This window comes from Pipistrellus kuhlii, unplaced genomic scaffold (assembly GCF_014108245.1).
Source record: "Pipistrellus kuhlii isolate mPipKuh1 unplaced genomic scaffold, mPipKuh1.p scaffold_m20_p_18, whole genome shotgun sequence".
Taxonomy (NCBI): domain Eukaryota; kingdom Metazoa; phylum Chordata; class Mammalia; order Chiroptera; family Vespertilionidae; genus Pipistrellus; species Pipistrellus kuhlii.
Genome location: NW_023425493.1, coordinates 26,151,390 through 26,167,956, shown reverse-complemented (window position 1 = coordinate 26,167,956; position 16,567 = coordinate 26,151,390). Strand labels below are relative to the sequence as shown.

The 16,567-nt window shown below is 42.3% G+C and overlaps 2 protein-coding genes and 1 non-coding gene across 4 annotated transcripts; 2 read left to right on the top strand and 1 right to left on the bottom strand.

Moving 5' to 3' along the window:
* The first annotated feature begins 2,188 nt into the window (after positions 1-2,188).
* SNAPIN (SNAP associated protein) lies at positions 2,189-3,892 on the top strand. Of its 2 annotated transcripts, XM_036441782.2 has the most exons (4): positions 2,189-2,416; positions 2,674-2,720; positions 2,961-3,079; positions 3,311-3,892. In XM_036441782.2, exons 1-4 carry the CDS (start codon positions 2,271-2,273, stop codon positions 3,410-3,412), a joined length of 414 nt encoding a protein of 137 aa, XP_036297675.1. In that variant the 5' UTR covers positions 2,189-2,270; the 3' UTR covers positions 3,413-3,892. The 2 variants fall into 2 exon arrangements, with proteins under 2 accessions (XP_036297675.1, XP_036297676.1); XM_036441783.2 differs by lacking the exon at positions 2,961-3,079.
* A 181-nt stretch (positions 3,893-4,073) lies between these two features.
* On the bottom strand, positions 4,074-11,560 carry ILF2 (interleukin enhancer binding factor 2). The gene is made up of 14 exons (XM_036441736.2): positions 11,430-11,560; positions 10,780-10,839; positions 10,542-10,584; positions 9,597-9,701; positions 8,577-8,654; positions 8,141-8,243; positions 7,973-8,038; positions 7,544-7,660; positions 6,310-6,388; positions 5,971-6,058; positions 5,213-5,274; positions 5,022-5,136; positions 4,728-4,818; positions 4,074-4,578 (listed from the first exon to the last, which is right to left on the bottom strand). The coding sequence occupies exons 1-14, from the start codon at positions 11,432-11,434 to the stop codon at positions 4,418-4,420; spliced, it is 1,173 nt and encodes a 390-aa protein (XP_036297629.1). The 5' UTR covers positions 11,435-11,560; the 3' UTR covers positions 4,074-4,417.
* A 216-nt stretch (positions 11,561-11,776) lies between these two features.
* Positions 11,777-11,848, top strand: TRNAM-CAU. Its single transcript has one exon. It is a non-coding gene; the product is annotated as a tRNA-Met (tRNA).
* Positions 11,849-16,567: the final 4,719 nt, after the last annotated feature.

The following is a 16,567-nucleotide window of genomic DNA, read 5'->3' as shown; positions in this document are numbered from 1 at the left end:
CCTATAGTTTCCTCATGGACATATACCCCACTACCCACATTCAAATTGCCTGCAAGGAGGGGGCAGGTCAACCTAAGCACACCCAGGGGGTGAGGAGATGGGAGACAGAAGAGAAGGGGCGTTCTTAGGATCTCTTTCAGCCTTTATGCAAAAGCCAAGGACTGGAAAGCCACTGCAATGTGATAGGGGTGCAAGCCGGGAGGAGGGGGATTTTGTGCTGAATACCTTATGTCATGATGCCTGGAATTTGATAAATGTTTAGAGAATGAATAATTGAACCAACACTGGCCTTCAACCTGTTATCAAACTTCATGGTTTCTGGAAGACCCTTGCCCAGTTTTCCTCACAGAGATATCCAAGGAACCAAGGAAAGGATTCTAAAATTCCCTTTCATCTGACTGGTATTTTAGAATGCAGAATGATCTGGCGAGTAGAAAGACTAGAGGCAAGATCAGGAGGCTGTTGCAATGGCTTCCTGAAAGATAAGAGCAAGTCAGGATGATAAGGAGTGGAAAGGAAAACATAAACCAAAAGTCATTTTCCTCAGAGAACCAGCTTCTTTTTTTAAATCTTTTTAATTATTATAATTTGAGATATATATATATCCATTTGTTTTGTTATTGTTGTTAATCCTCACCAGAGGAAATTTCTCCATTGACTTTTAGAGAGAGTGGAAAGGAGGGGGAGGAAACAGAGAAACATTGATTTTGTTGTTCCACTTATTTATGCATTCATTGGGGATTAATCAATCCTGCAATCTTGGTATATTTCGAGGATGCTCTAACCAACTGAGCTACCCAGCCATGGCTAAAATATTTTTTTACTGTGGCAAAATGCACGTTACACAAAAATAAGCACTTTAACCATCTTTTTAAAATTTATTTTAGAGAGGAAGGAAGGTAAAGAGAGAGATGCAGAGAGAAACATCAATGTGAAAGAGATACAACTATCTGTTGCCTCTTTTTTAAAAAATATATATTTTTATTGATTTTTTTTTATAAAGAGGAAGGGACCGGGGTAGAGAGTTAGAAACATCGATCAGCTGCCTCCTACACATCCCCACTGGGGATGTGCCGCAACCAAGGTACATGCCCTTGACCAGAATTGAACCTGGGACCTTTCAGTCTGCAGGCCTACGCTCTATCCACTGAGCCAAACCGGTTTCAGCTATCTGTTGCCTCTTGGTATACTCCTGACCTATTAATGTTTCTTCCTCTTCCCCTTTCCCCTCTAAAAGTCAATGAATAGCCCTAGCTGGTTTGGCTAAGCAGATAAAGCACATGCTGGGGACTGAAGGGTCCCAGGTTCAAATCCAGTCAAGGGCATATGCCCCAGGTGGTGGGTTTGGTCCCAGTGGGGGGCATGCAGGAGATAGTCAATCCATGATTCTCTCTCATCACTGATCTTTCCCCCCCCCTCTCCCTTTCTCTCTGAAATCAATAAAAATATATTAAAATTAAAATAATAAAAGTTAATGAACGAATCCTTGGGTGAGGATTTTTTAAAAACTGTACCGGTAAATTTAGAAATATAAAACTGTACTATGAATGTAATCTGGTTTTCCCATAAATTAGGCTAGGAAGGCTATGACCAACTAGGGATTTAAGAATAAATTTTTCAATAAAAATAAAAAAGATATTAAGGAAAATAAATAATAATAAAAAGAATTTTCACCTTTGGAGAAAACAACAAATACCCGTCTCCCAAAATTATTCCTTCCCCTAAGCTACTGAAGTCTGGAGATATTAAAAATCCGCACCTTCAAGGCCTATAAAGAACTACAACTCCCAGTGCGTTAATGCAGTGTTTTTCAACCTTTTTTGGGCAAAGGCACACTTGTTTCATGAAAAAAATCACGAGGCACACCACCATTAGAAAATGTTAAAAAATTTAACTCTGTGCCTATATTGACTATATATAAAATAATTCTCTTGAATAGGAATCAAATAAACACAAAGAAAGTATTTTATAATTACTTTATTATGAAATATTAAGTAAACAAAATAGTGAAAAATTATAAAATTCTTGTCTTGTCTGCACCTACGGCACACCAGGCAACATCACTAGTGTGCCGCGGAACAGCGGTTGAAAAACGCTGCGTTAATGGCCCCGGCCTTCTCCCCGCCCTGCCGGCTCCAGAGACTCCATTTCCCAGAAATCCCGGGGGCTGAGCGGAAGCCCGCCTTACTCGGGCGCCCCCGCGCGGCGCACTTCGGCGGGGCTTCAGTTCCCGGCGGCCCTCGCGGCACGTTCCGGGATAAGGGTATCTCATGATGGCGGGGGCTGGTTCCACCACTGTGTCCGGGGCAGGGACGCCGGTGGCGGGGCCGGCAGGCCGCGACATCTTCGCCGAGGGGCTCCTCGAGTTTCTGCGACCCGCTGTGCAGCAGCTCGACTCTCACGTCCACGCCGTCAGGTGCCCGAGAGGGGAGGTTGGGCGGGGCCTCTCGGTTTCTGGTTCTCGTGTGGGGCGGGGCCAAAAAAGGGCGGAGTCCAGACGGGTTGCTGTCAGGGTTCTGATGGGGCTAAGAATATGGGGAAACTGCAGGCTGCACGGAATGGCCTCCGGGTGCGGGGGTGGGCCTGCGGCCCAGTACTTGGGAAACACGTAGGGGAACAGGTTTCTTGAGTCCATTGATTCATTGACCCTGTAGCTCTTTTATTTCTTTGCAGAGAGAGCCAGGTAGAGCTGCGGGAACAAATTGACAACCTAGCTACTGGTGAGTAAGCATCCCTGTGTATTCGGAATCCCTCAGCTTGCTTTCAGAACCTTGTTTTGCCGTCCCTCCTCTGGGCTGAGGTTCTGTCACTTCCTTGCGGCATGGCAACGCTGCCTCAGATTCCTGTATAAGTTTCTCGTGACTATGGTCTTTGAGGTGCAAGAGTGTTTTCCTCCTACTTTGCCAACAAACAAGAAATGAGCCAGTAGGTATTAGTTGCACCTTACGTTACACCCACAGAGCTGTGCCGTATCAATGAGGATCAGAAAGTGGCCCTGGATCTCGACCCCTATGTAAAGAAGCTACTTAATGCCCGGCGACGAGTTGTCTTGGTCAATAACATTCTACAAAATGCCCAGGTAAAAGAATTTCCTTTGCTCTGCTTTATAAGTTCTCAGTGTATATCTCCACTTTTCAAGAGATGTCTCCCATCTCCAACTCAATGAAAGTCATTCTTCAAGTCTTTGGGGTTAAGGGAGTTGTCAACTAAATTAGTATCTGTAATACTAGAACCGTTTATTCTTTATTTGGTAACAAGTGGGCTCTGAAGCCTTCCACAGAGCAGTTAAGATTACACATTTGTCTTATAGGAGCGGCTGAGGCGGCTAAACCACAGTGTTGCCAAGGAAACAGCCCGAAGGAGGGCAATGTTGGATTCAGGAGTTTACCCCCCTGGATCCCCAAGCAAGTAACAGAAGATGGGCCTCAGAATAGCTCAAGTACTGTTTTCCACCTGCCTCATTTCCTCCAGGACACCCTATAACCCTGGGACATTGATAATCCTATGGATTGTTTGAAACGGTCGTACCCATTTATGTGGGGGTCCACAGAAATCTCTTTAGCAGGACTCCGGATCCCAAAGGATTTATTCCAGCTCTTACTTCCAAGAATGAGCCGAGACCCTTACATTTTTTAAAGGTACATTCTCGAGTTCCTAGTTAACTTTCTTCAAATCTAGTTAACCAGGAGGGGCTTCCTATCACGTGGCTGGAAACGTTGGTAAAGTTGTTGGTGCCTGAGCAGTACATCCTCTACCTGTGACTTCTCGTTTTCCTGTTTATGCTTGAGATTTGGAGGGCAGGCAGTCACCCATCCACCCTCTTATAGATCTCACTGGCTTGAACACAGTAGTCTTGCTGGAACCATTTAATTCAATAAATGCTTAAACAATATTCTAGTTTACTTTGGTATATGATAAGGTTCCAAGAATCTTTGTACTTTAATAAATTCAAATACAGCTTCAAATTGTGACCTAGCGTTCACAATGAAAGTACTCGAGTAGCTTTTTCAATGAAGAGCACAGAGAGTAAAAAAGGTGGCTAGGTAATACTTAAATGCAAGACCAAGAAAGAGTCCTACTAGGAAGTACTTTATTTTTCTTAGAAAAACAAAAAAAACAAAAACTCCAGGCATGAACAGTTGACGTTTCAACAACAACAGAACTGGTTGAGGAGAGATTTCAAGGAGCTGGGGATTCTACAACATTTTGAAGAAAAGTTGGTAACCGGCTTCACTAGAGGTGGGAGACTTCTGGCTACTAAGTCAGTTAAGAATTCAGTGGGATGCCATTTCCTTCCGTAGAGTTTGTATTTGCCATCTCTCCTATCCCTCAAAAATGCCACCATACAAAGCCCAATAGCAGTTAGGGTAGGCTCCAATCTTCCCCTTGAGTAAGAAAGGGTGAAGAGAAGGGACAGTCACTCCTGAGTCTCCATGCTTTCCTCCTCCTCTCCTTGAGGTGGTTCTTCTGTATTCTCCTCCTCTTCCTCTCCTTCCTTCTTCTCTGGTGGCTTCTCATAAGCCTTTTCTGAAGGTGTCACTATCACTCCATCCCAAGTAGTTATTTCAGAAGCAAGATCTAGCAGAGAAAAAAGGTGTGATTTCAGACAAGTAGCCCAGCACACAAGTCATAATCGACACAGTGGAAATATTAAGACATCTGAGCAGTGTAGTTTCTTTGTAAACCACAGAATACCCCCAAAGAATCTCCAACCCAGGATCACTCACAGCTGGCATCACCCTCCTGGCCAAGGATCTTCCTAAAGCCACCATGTGAGAGGATTCGGACCAGAGTCTGGGCTGTGTAGCAGACCATGTCCTGAAGGAGAGCAAAGTGAGGATAAATAAGGAAGTATAATCAAAATATCTTGTTTGATTAACATTCTCATGAAAAGAGAGATGAAGATAACCTTTTAATTTCAAGCCCCATATCCTTGACCCCAAAGACCACAATCCCTCTACCTTCAGACCCAGGAGTATTCAAGAGTGTCACAACAGACCATTTCAGAACTATTCCATTACCTGCTGTTCCAAGGTCATGACTGTGTGTACTCTGAAGTTGCCACTCTCACACGGGTCTGTGATGCCCATGGACCCTGGCAAGAACAGTCCTGCAGCCAGAATCTGCAAGCAACGCCTGCAACACAGGGAGGTATTAAAAGAGCACACAACACAATTGACCTCCAGTCCCTACCCAGAGAAGCATGCTATACCTGTATGCCACATTAAGCGCCAGAGGCTGTCTGGTGGGGTTGTTCATCACGGCATAGTGCCCCTGGAAAAGAATAAATCAGGTAGGTGTGCCATAAAAAAGCAATCTATTTTCAAACGAACTAAAACAGCTATCATGAGGAAAACTGGTTATTAAGGCCAAGTCAAAACTTCCACCTTCAGAAGGGATCCTTTTTTTTTTTTTTTTAAGGTGATTCTTTTTTCTAGGGCATCTTCAATTCTTTATATATATATATATATATATATATATATATATATATATATATATATATATATTATTGATTTTGTACAGAGAGGAAGGGAGAGATAGAGAGTTAGAAACATCGATGAGGGAGAGTCATCGATCAGCTGCCTCCTGCACACCCCCTACTGGGGATATGCCCGTAACCAAGGTACATGCCCTTGATGGGAATCGAACCCGGGACTTTTCATTCCCCAAGCCGACGCTCTATCCATTGAGCCAAACCGGTCCCGGCCAGAAGGGATTCTTAAGTGACTGCTCATCTAGTATGTCCTCTCCATTATTATATTAGTGAAATGACAGTAATAAGACAAAGGGGCATTAATAACTACTTTTTTTTTTTTTTTTTTTTTAATAACTACTCTTTACTTTAAAAAATCTTTATTGAATTACTTGTCCAGCAATAAAATATTTTTTAAGCTTCACCAAACTTCAGATTCTGGTAGATATCAGAGAATTATTAAATAGGGATGATAGGAACAACTGCCCTTTACTTACGAGTAGGTCAAGGATCCAGGGTGTGAGGGGCTCAAAGCCAGGAAAACGAATCCTCAGGTCCTTCAGAAGTCTGATGAGAACTTTAACTCTAGAGGTAGGAGGGAACCAGAGTAAAAGTAATATGATCATGCACTGCCACATCCGAGGTACACAGCTAAAGCTATTTCCAGAACTACACATTCTCTCCTTTCCATTTCCATTTGAATTTTGCTTAACGTAAAATTCAGAATCGAGACAGAAGTTGAAGGCAAAATAGTTGTCAGAGGAAGCAGAGCAGTATCCTGTACTGTAGTTAGAAGGGTTAAGTTACCATAGCTCAAATATGGAAGGGAAACTCACGTAGACTGAGAAGCGTTTTCTTCAAACCAGCGAGCATGTCGGATGGCTGCTAAGGCACTCTGCAACACCTTGATGTCCACTAGAAGCATGACAGGCCAAGATGAAACATTCCTATTAAGCAAGCAATTCAACCCCACTACCACAGTTCAGTAACTTGGAAGGATGACAGGATAACGTAATTCCTGAACCACACCATGTTTTTGTTCGCCCTGGTGTAGCTCGATTAATTGGAGCACCATCCCATGCACCAAAAGGTTGTGGGTTCACCCTGGCCACGTATCTCAGTTGGTTAGAGCGTCATCCCCAATATATCAAGGTTGAGGGTTTGATTCCCTGGTCAGGGCCCACAAAAAACCATCCAGTTGCCCTAGCCGGTTTTGCTCAGTGGATAGAGCACCTGCCTGCAAACTGAAAGGTCACAGGTTCGATTCTGGTCAAAGGCACATGCCCAGGTTGTGGGCTCGATCCCCAGTGGGGGCTTGCAGGAGGCAACCGATCCATGATTCTCTCATCATGGATGTTTCTCTCTCCCTCTTCCTTCCTCTCTGAAATCAATAAAAATATTAAAAAATAAAACTATGCTAAAAAGAAAAAAGCCAATGACTGCATAGATAAGTGGAACAACAAATAGATGTTTTTCTCTCTCTAAAATCAATAATTTTTAAAATAATTTTTTAAAAAGGTTGTGGGTTCCATTCCCACACCAAGCATATACCTAGATCGCAGGTTTAATTCCGGCAGGGTACATACGCAAGGCAACCAATTAATGTTTCTCTCCCCCTTTCCTCTCACTAAAAAAAATAAAAATAAAAAAATAATAAATAAAAATACATGTCCTGGGTGAGGATTAAAAAATAATAAAAATAAAAAATTAACCACTCTGTTCCTCAGATCAGCAAATCACTTGTCCAAAACTCTCTACTTTTCCCCAGACCAAATCTAGAAGCATACATGATCCACAATGTTTTCCAAAAGCCTAACCCAACTCCATAGTATTTCCATAGTTCTTAAGCCCTCAAACTGCTTTCCTGGTCATCCTATCTTTGATAATTTCACTAGCAAGCTGGTAAACCTGTCTCCAATTTACAGACGGAGGTAACAAAGTTTGGGAGTAAACTTAGGTTGCAGAAGGTTTTATGTGGAATAGCAACAAGCTAAGTAAACTCAACAGCAACTGTATCCCATGTTTTGAATTTCCTCCAAATTTCCCAGCAATGGAAAAAAAAGGACTAACAATGGAGTTCTGGATCCAGTTTTCGGAGATTGGGTGGCACTGTTGTAATGAGAATCTTCACTGTTGCATCAGAAGAACTGATCTCAAAGCCAGTTTCGTTGGTCAGCATGGTCAAAACTAAAAGAAAAGAAAAAAATTCAAAAGCTCTAACCCTCAGATTTCCATTAGTGAATTGATAGGTTTTCAAAAGCAGCAAGAGTCCAGAATGAGGATTTAGAATAGAGTTTTAAAGGTAAATATCGTGTCAACAAAAAAAAGAAAAAAAGTAAAGGAGATCAACAGGATTTTGAACAATGGCGATCTCGCCCACACTTCCCCAACATAAAGCTCTCCATGCACATTTTCTCTGGCAAGACTTTAACTGTACACTTAAAATTACAGATCCGGCTCTTAAGACCACTAAATACGTGTTCAGCAACAAACTCAAACCTTCAGAAGGATCCTGTGCTCTGAGGCTTTCCACGACTTTGTTCCCCAGGGCAGCCACAGCTTCCACTGAAATGAGAGAAAAGGAGAGAAATTTGGGCTTTAAAGATCCCCATGCCTCAAACCCAACTGCTGTGTTCTGTTTCCATAACCAGAAAGAGGGAAACTCACATGTTGGCAAAATCTTGAGGATTACCACCAGGTCAGCCACATTATGTCCTGTAGTCATTGTTCCCTTTTTATATGATCCAACCTGTCGCACTTCTTCAATTTGCTGTTGGAAAAAGGATTTCAGAGAGAGAGAGTGAAAAGACTGCCTAGTACCTCTCAGAGCTCAGTTACAACACAGCTGCTTATTACCCAGATTTGGAAGTTGCACAGGTCAAATCATATCCCAAAACTATTAAGAAAAGCCTTTCATTGTGAGCTGAAAACAATAATACAAGTCTTGTCCCCAAGATCAGTACCACGAAGGCATTCCATTGTACTTTCCCATGTAGGCGTGGCTTTGGTAATAGGTAATGGAAGAATTAAAAAAACAGGAGGCAGTGTAATTTCCACACGACCAAGGCTGCCCTTTTCCAAGACTAAATAATCAAAAACTCACCACTTCAAATGTCCCTGGAGCCACAATCAAATTGTCAATCACATTGTTTATTTTTGTCACCAGAGAAAGGATAGAGGCCTGAAAAACAGCAGGAAACAAAAACAACCTCAGGTGAAAAATTATAAGCAACTTCCCAGTTTGAATTATTTCCCCCTAGTCCCTTCCATGCAAGCTGAATCAATACCAATATAGTGCTTTGAGAACACCCATCTGGCCTTGAAAGTGCCAGAATAAAACTTTTTTTTATCTCAAAGATAGATTCCCCAATAAAAATATGAAGGCATATGTAATTTGGCACTCTTCCTCCACTCACAATGAGAATAAGGGGAACAATTTTAGAGTAGTCCACTTTGCCAGTTTTGTTTTCCATGATTTCCGTTACCTGCAGTCAACTGTGTTAGGAAAATATTAAATGGAAAATTTCCAGAAATAATGCATAAGTTTTAAACATCCCCCTAAGGATGTCACCCCTTTGTCTAATATATTCATGCTGTACATGCTACCTCCCATAGCCCTGTTATCAGAGCCACTGTTGAGGTGTCCATGTGCTTCATTCAAGTAAGCCTTCCAGTGAGCTGCCTAGGCTATGCCAGTGCCTGTCATTCACCTCACTTCACTGCCTCCTGTAGGCATAGGATCGTATCATCCACAGCAAGAGATTTTGAGAGACCATAACCACATACCTTTTATTACGGTATATTATTGTAATTGTTCTATTTTAGAAGTTATAGTTACTGCTATTAAGCTCTTACTGTGTCTAATCTGCAAATTAAACTTTATCATAGGTACATCTGTACAGGAAATAAGGCAGTATATACAAGACTCAGTCCTATCCACAGTTTCAGGCAAACAGTGTGGGTCTCAGAACATACACCCCATGTACAAGGCTGGGAGGGGTAGGAGAGGGCGGCCAATATAAACCTGTGAAGTCTGGGCTCTGATAACAGTAACCTCACCGGTAGGTACTCACTTCTCTAGCTTTCTCAGAGAAATTCCAAGGGAAAAGCCAAAAGAATATACCTGTTCAGCAGAATTAGGAGCAAGGTCCTGATTTCTTTTCAGCAATGCCTCACTGAAGGAAGATTCATCAGCTGCTGGCTTAACCCGAGGGAAGGCCATTTCACACTAAACCAGAAATAAACAACTACTTATTATTTATCAATATACAGCCCTGGCTGGTTTGGCTCAGCAGATAGAGCATTGGCCTGCAGACTAAAGGGTCCCAGGTTCAATTCCACTCAAGGGCACATGCCCAGGTTTCGGGCTCCATCACCAGTAAGGGTGTGCAGGAGACAGCCTATCAATGATTCTCTTTCATCATTGATGTTTCTACCTCCCCCTCTCTCTGAAATTATTTTTTTAATTCTTTAAACGTATTACATAAATCTCCCCCCTCCCCCGCCAATTACCTCTCTCCAGCCACTCCAATTCCTACACACCCCCTGCACATGCCCTCACTACCCACCTCCCCAACCCCCCATCTGTGTCCATCGGTTATGCTCATATGCATGCATACAAGTCCTCAATAAAAATATTTTTTAAAAAATAATATACTGGGGAGATTATTTTTCTGTTGCTATAACAGAAAAAATTGAAAACAAAAAAATCTTTCAACACTTGTTTTTACTCCTTAAGATGTCCAAACAAGGATACAAACTGGAAGAAACAGCCATAACTTAAGCTCTTGCCACCTTTACATTAACAGATAAGCCAGAGATGCAATATTCAGAACAAACATAATAAACATGTTACTGCCAATAATGGCCAAGGAATTAGCTTCCCTACCCTGCTCTCTGGTATACTGTTTTTGGCAACATGCAGCTGATTCAAAGCCAACTCTAGTCACTAATCCCTTTTCCTACTGCAACCAGCATTTTAACGGGGAGATGGTGGGCTCCAGGAAAGTACAGTGAAAAGTGGGCAGCTCCATTTCTGTCAATGGGGGCACGGGGCAATGGTACTCACCAAATAAAAATCAAATGGGATGTGTGGCACGAAGGGCCTGAACCTAAAACAAGAGAAACAGTCCAAATTATTAACTGCAGGAAATAAAGTAACGTAGCTTAGGGGGCCAAACTCGTTTAACAGGCGAGCGTGTGGTTTCTAAACCCCGGCTGGATCACAAAAGCAGGGACCGTTAGCCCCCTCCAAACTCTTCCTCGGATGACGGAAATGGGAAGAGATGCTACAAACTGGCACTCACCCTCCTCCTGGGCCTCCTCTGGAACCAAAGCGCCCGCCACGACCGCGGCCTCTGTCGCCCCTGGAAACGCATAAAACAAATAGACTTGAACGTGTTTCTCCACCATACCGGCCTATCATTTCAAGTCGGCCTACCTCCACCTCCGAACTTTCCTTTGGACACTAAGAATCCCCATTCCCACTTACCTTTCTCCCCATTTCAAAGCCCTATCTCACCCATGACCCCCTCGTTCTGGATACTGAGCCCTATATACCCCATAATCCCTGGGACACGCCAACTCTAACAAATCAGAGACTAAAGATCGCTTCTTTATTCATTGAGACAGTAAAGCATTTCTCGGGCAGATGTGGTCAAGCACTCAGGATGAACGAGGCCTCGTTCAAGCCTTCTCGGGCTACAGGGGGAGACGCGAGGGTTGCTCTTCCTGGGGCCTGCGGACACCCCCTCACCTGAACCCCTCCGAAATGCAGATGCGGAACCCTCCATCCCGGGCCCAGGTCTCCCCGCCTCCGCGGCCTCCGATCTCCCCCCTAGCCCAGGCCTGGGGCCCCAGACACGTGGTCCTTCCCGGTCCTGCGCCTCCCTCCGGCCCACCTCCCCCAAAATCTCGGCCAGACACCCCACACCTCCCCAGACCTCCGAGTCCTTACCTCATGGCTCCCCAAATCCGGAACAATGGAAGCCACACCAACCGCCCCTCTCCTCCGAGAAGCCGACCGGCGCAGAGACGGCTTGCCGGCGTGTCCCAACAAACTGCGGTGCGATTGGCTCCCGCCTTCCTCCTCCGCCCGTGCCTATTGGTTCACCGCGGAAAGCAGGCTTGTGAACCAATGAAAATCCCTGCTGCGTCAGGAACTAGCCAATAAGAACACGCTAGACCTTAATGACGGATTTTTTTCCCGCCCCCCAGACATTAGACGGCGCTGTGTAAAGAGAGCAGGACAGAGATTACGTAGAAAACTTTCTATAGGAATCATGAGGCAGTTACACTCACAGGAGCAGAGTGGCGCAGCGGAAGCGTGCTGGGCCCATAACCCAGAGGTCGATGGATCGAAACCATCCTCTGCTAGCAATGTTTTTTCCCCTCACTAGTATAAAATAATTTTTATTTTTTCAGTAAAAGTAAACGCCGTACTTCTACTTTTTCCTCCCTCAAAAAATGCAATCTTTCGAAGCTGTTTTTGCCTCTAGCAAGTGAAGTGAGGGAATAGGAAGGGACTTCAAGCAGCAGTGAACACTACTCAAAAGAAGCGGCTTTGAGCAAAGGAGGCAAGTGTTGATTGAATCAGAGGGAAAAGCACTGATGGTGAGGGACTAAGAAAGGAAACAGAGGCAGCTTCGGGAAGAGACTTCAGAAAAAGCGAGCAAGGGAAGAAGCAAGGAGAGAAGGACCCGGCCATCCCCGCACTTCTTTTCTTTCCTCATTCTAAATGGACGGATTTTACCCTCATGCGAGGTTTCACCAGTTACAGATGCCAATATGCTGTATTTGCATTTAAATCAATCCGATTACTACGTGCTTTGCCTCTCCTTGTAATACATTCCCCCCTCCCCTGCTTGCCTCCTTTTGCATTGATTAATGTTTATTATTCCCTCCCCGCCTTTGTTAATTGAAAATCACTCTTCTTCTTCTCTTATATTGGCTACCCTAAACATTATAACATGCATCCTTGATTTATATAATACTTTATATTCTTCTCCTAAAAAATGCAGGAATAATTAATCATCATTCCCTCCAAAATTATATGCTATTGCTGTTGTCGTAATTCTTTTAAATACTTTATTGACATGTGATTTATTACAACAAATGCACAGATCGTAAGCCCACAGCTCAATTATTTTTTAGTAATATATTCTGTCTATAGAACCAACACCCAGATTACCTTCTTTTTTTTTTAAATCACCTCAGTTTGCTGATACCCCTTTGCCCTACCACTAGAGGCAATCTCTCTTTTGATTTCTATGATTGTAGATTACTTTTGTCTGTTTCTGAACTTCAAATAAAGGGACTCACACTGTATGTACTCTTTTTTCAGCCTATCTCCAGTTTTTGCATTTATCAGCAATTTGTCCCTTTTTTATTTATGAGTAGCATTCCATTGAATAATTATAGCATAGTTTGTCCTTTCTCCTTTTTTTTTTTTTTTTGTCCTTTCTCCTTTTAAAAAATATTTTTTAATTGCTTAGAGAGAGGAAGGGAGAAGGATAGAGAGATAGAAACATTGATCAACTGCCTCTTACAGGCCCCCCACTGTAGATCAAACCCACAACCTGGACATATGCCTTGACTGGACACAAACAGGTGACCTCTTGGTGAATGTGTTAATGCTCAACCACTGAGCCACATAGGAGTGTGTGTCTGTCCTTTCTCCTTTTGATGAATTCAGGACCTCCAACCAACTGAGTCACAGACAAACACATTTGGGTTGATATTATAAATAAAGCTGTTATGGACATTTTTTTTTTTTTTTTTTGCAAAATTCTTGTGGTTAGATGCATTCACTTCTCTTGGATAGGAGTAGGTATATATGTGCACACAATTTAATTATCTATATACTTTCAATCCCACTAGACATTAATGTTTATTAATTAAATTAGTGGTCATTTAGATTTACCATTTTTTAATGGTAAACTTTATTTTTCTTGTTGACTAAATGTATCATTTTTAAATTTTTTATTGATGAGAAAGAGAGAGAGAGATTTGTTGTTCCACCCATTCATGCACCCAGGGACTATGCTCTTTATTCCTTCCTGCAACTCCAGTCACTCACCTGGAATAACATGCCTTCTGCTTGAGAATTAGAGTCCCTCTCCTGGCTGCTTTCTTGGTTTGGGTTTGTATTAATACATCTTCATTTCACCTGTGTTTTCGAAGGACATTTTTTTCTTCTATGGCTTCCTAGTTTGGGAGTTATTTTCTTTCATCACTTTTACAATGTTATTTTACTGTCTGTGGCTTCATATGTATATGTGGTAAAGGTGGAAATTTGTTGAAGAACAAGTACAGACTCCCACATGCAGAGAGGGAGAGTCCCACTGAGTCCCTTTTCCCTACAGTTTATAAAGGCTGCAGATCTTTGTGCCTAGATATCCCCTCTGATTCCCTTAGATTGGTTACTATAGCAACTCCTGAGCTTAAGACTCACGTGAAGTTCCCTCCTTCTTCTTATGGCTTCCCTTTTTACTGTAAAAAAAAAGTTGTCAATCTAATAATAGTTTTTCCTTTAAAGGCAATTAACACTTTTTTAAAAAAAATTTTACAGAGAGGAATAGCGCGTTAAAAACATCAATAAGAGAGAAACATGGACCAGCTGTCTCCTGCATACCTCCTACTGGGGATGAACCGGCAACCGAGGTATATGTCCCTGACCTGGGACCCTTCATTCTGCAGGCTGATGCTCTATCCACTGAGCAAAATCAGTTAGGGCTAATAATCGTTTTTTAATATTTTATTGTTTTGTTTTGTTTTGGGGTTTTTTTCCTTCTTTTTTATATTTTAAAGATTTTATTATTTAATTTCCTGCAGTTTCATTCTGATGGGTTTAGACATGGATTTTTTTTTTAAATCCTATTTGAGGTTTGTTGCACTTGAATTTGTGGCTTAATGTATTTCATCTACTTTTTAAGATTCTCAGCCATAATCTCCTCACATAATGTTTCTATCCTATTGTTCCCCCCTTCTGGGCTCCAAATAAAGGTGTGTCAGACTTTCTCACAGTATCCTCTATGTCTCTAACATTCTCTTAGGTTTTTCATCTTTTGTTATCATTATGAGAGGGGGGGGGGACATAGATTTGTTGTTTCATTCATTGGTTGATTTCTTCCTTGTATGTGCCCTGACTGGGATCGAGCCTGCAACCTGCCACCTTGGCATATCTTGGCATATTGGGAAGTAACTCTAATCAACTGAACTATCCAGCCAGGGCTTTCTTCTGTTCTTTCTCTTGAATCATTTATTCAATTCTCAGGGTAACTTGTTGTTATACCCATCAATTGGTTTTTAATTTTGTTTTTTTAATATTTGGGGTCTGGATTTTCTAATTCTAGTTTACCCTACTCTTAGGTTTTTCCTAAGAGTGCAGCCTTCCAGGATCCTCGCCCAAAACAGGATGGTGGTTTACCAGGGTTCTCACCTTTGGGGACATTTGGATTCCAAATTTGTCCCACTTGCCCCACACAGCCTGTTTTCTCCACCAGTTCCCCATCAGCAAATGACCTTAAGGTAAAAGCAGTCCCACTGCTGATCTCAACTTTGTTTTTCTGCCCTTGCCTGCTCTAACACCAATAATTCCTCATCATTGTACTAGTTCTTGATCTTTTAAAGAAATATTTTTTATTGATTAAAAACGTGGAGGGGGGGAGAGAGAGAGGGAGGGAGGGAGGGAGAGAGAAAGAGGAGAGAGAGAGAGAGAGAGAGAGAGAGAGAGAGAGAGAGAGAGAGAGAGAGAGATGGATATGCTGCCTCCTGCACATCCCAGGGATCCAGCCTGCAACCCAGGCATGTACCCTGACTGGAAATTGAACTGGCAACCTTTCAGTGCATAAGATGACTCTTAATCAACTGAGCCACACTGTCCAAGGCTTGATCTTTAAAAGTATTTAATCTAACGCTTTTAGTTGTCTTCAGCTTGGAAATTAAAGAAATTATTTAATCAAACATTATTGATGGAAGAGCTCAATTATTAAATTAAATATCTAGCCCAGGCATTTCTCCTGAACCCCAGTTCCACTAATCCATTGACCTATTGGACACCTCCATTTAGGTTTCTACAGGAACCTCAGACCTAACAAACTAAAATTGTTAACATTCCCCAAAAACCTGCTTCTTCAGCTTCTCAAAGAATGGTTCAATGTCACCTAGACTTTGGTTATTTCAATTGATTCTACTTATAAAACATCTCCCTATACTTAAAAATGTACGCATTTAAAAATTTAAGAGGGTTAAAAAAAAAGAAAAAAGAAAAAAAAGGGAAAAATAACTAAAAAAAAATGTAAAAGGATAGATCTCATGTCAGTGTCCTCAGCATACATTAACACAAAAAGACAAGAGCTCTGGCCAGTGTGGCTCAGCTGGTTGGAATGTTCTCTTGTGCTCTGAAGGGTCTTGGGTTTGAGTTCCAGTTAGGGTACATACCCAGGTTAGGGGTTCGATCCCTGGTGGGAAGGCAACCAATCGATTTCTCTCTCTCTCTCTCTCTCTCTCTCTCTCTCTCTCTCTCTCTCTCTCTCTCTCTCTCTCTCTCTGTAAAATAAATTTTTAAGAAATCCTCAGGTGGCTGAAACCGGTTTGGCTCAGTGGAGTAGAGTGTCGGCCTGGGGACTGAAAGGTCCCAGGTTCGATTCCGGTCAAGGGCACTACCTTGGTTGCCGGCACATCCCCAATGAGGGGTGTGCAAGAGGCAGCTGGTCGATGTTTCTCTCTCATCGACGTTTCTAACTCTCTCTCCCTCTCAATTCCTCTCTATGTAAAATCAATAAAAAATATATATATATTAAAAAAATCCTCAGGTGAGGATAAAAAGAAAAAAAGACACAAGAAAACTTTTAGAGGTGATAGATATATTCGTTACCTAGATATTGTGGCAATATTTTCACAAGTATATACATATGTCTAAACTAATCTTTTATTAATTAAAATATATTTTTATTTATTATAGAGAGTAAAGGAAAGGAAGAGAGAGATAGAAACATCAGTGATGAGAGAATAATTGATCAGCTGCCTCCTGCACCCCCCACTGGGGATGTGCCCACAACCAAGGTACGTGCCCTTGACAGGAATCGAACCTGG

Coding starts and splice junctions, on each gene's coding strand:
- SNAPIN (XM_036441782.2), top strand. CDS start 2,271: ATGATGGCGGGGGCTGGTTCCACCACTGTGTCCGGGGCAGGGACGCCG. Junction 2,721..2,960: donor AATTGACAACCTAGCTACTG/GTGAGTAAGCAT, acceptor TTACACCCACAG/AGCTGTGCCGTATCAATGAG. Junction 3,080..3,310: donor ACATTCTACAAAATGCCCAG/GTAAAAGAATTT, acceptor TTTGTCTTATAG/GAGCGGCTGAGGCGGCTAAA.
- ILF2 (XM_036441736.2), bottom strand. Junction 8,655..9,596: donor CTCCTAATTCTGCTGAACAG/GTATATTCTTTT, acceptor GCTGTTTTTCAG/GCCTCTATCCTTTCTCTGGT. Junction 7,661..7,972: donor AGCACAGGATCCTTCTGAAG/GTTTGAGTTTGT, acceptor CTTTTCTTTTAG/TTTTGACCATGCTGACCAAC.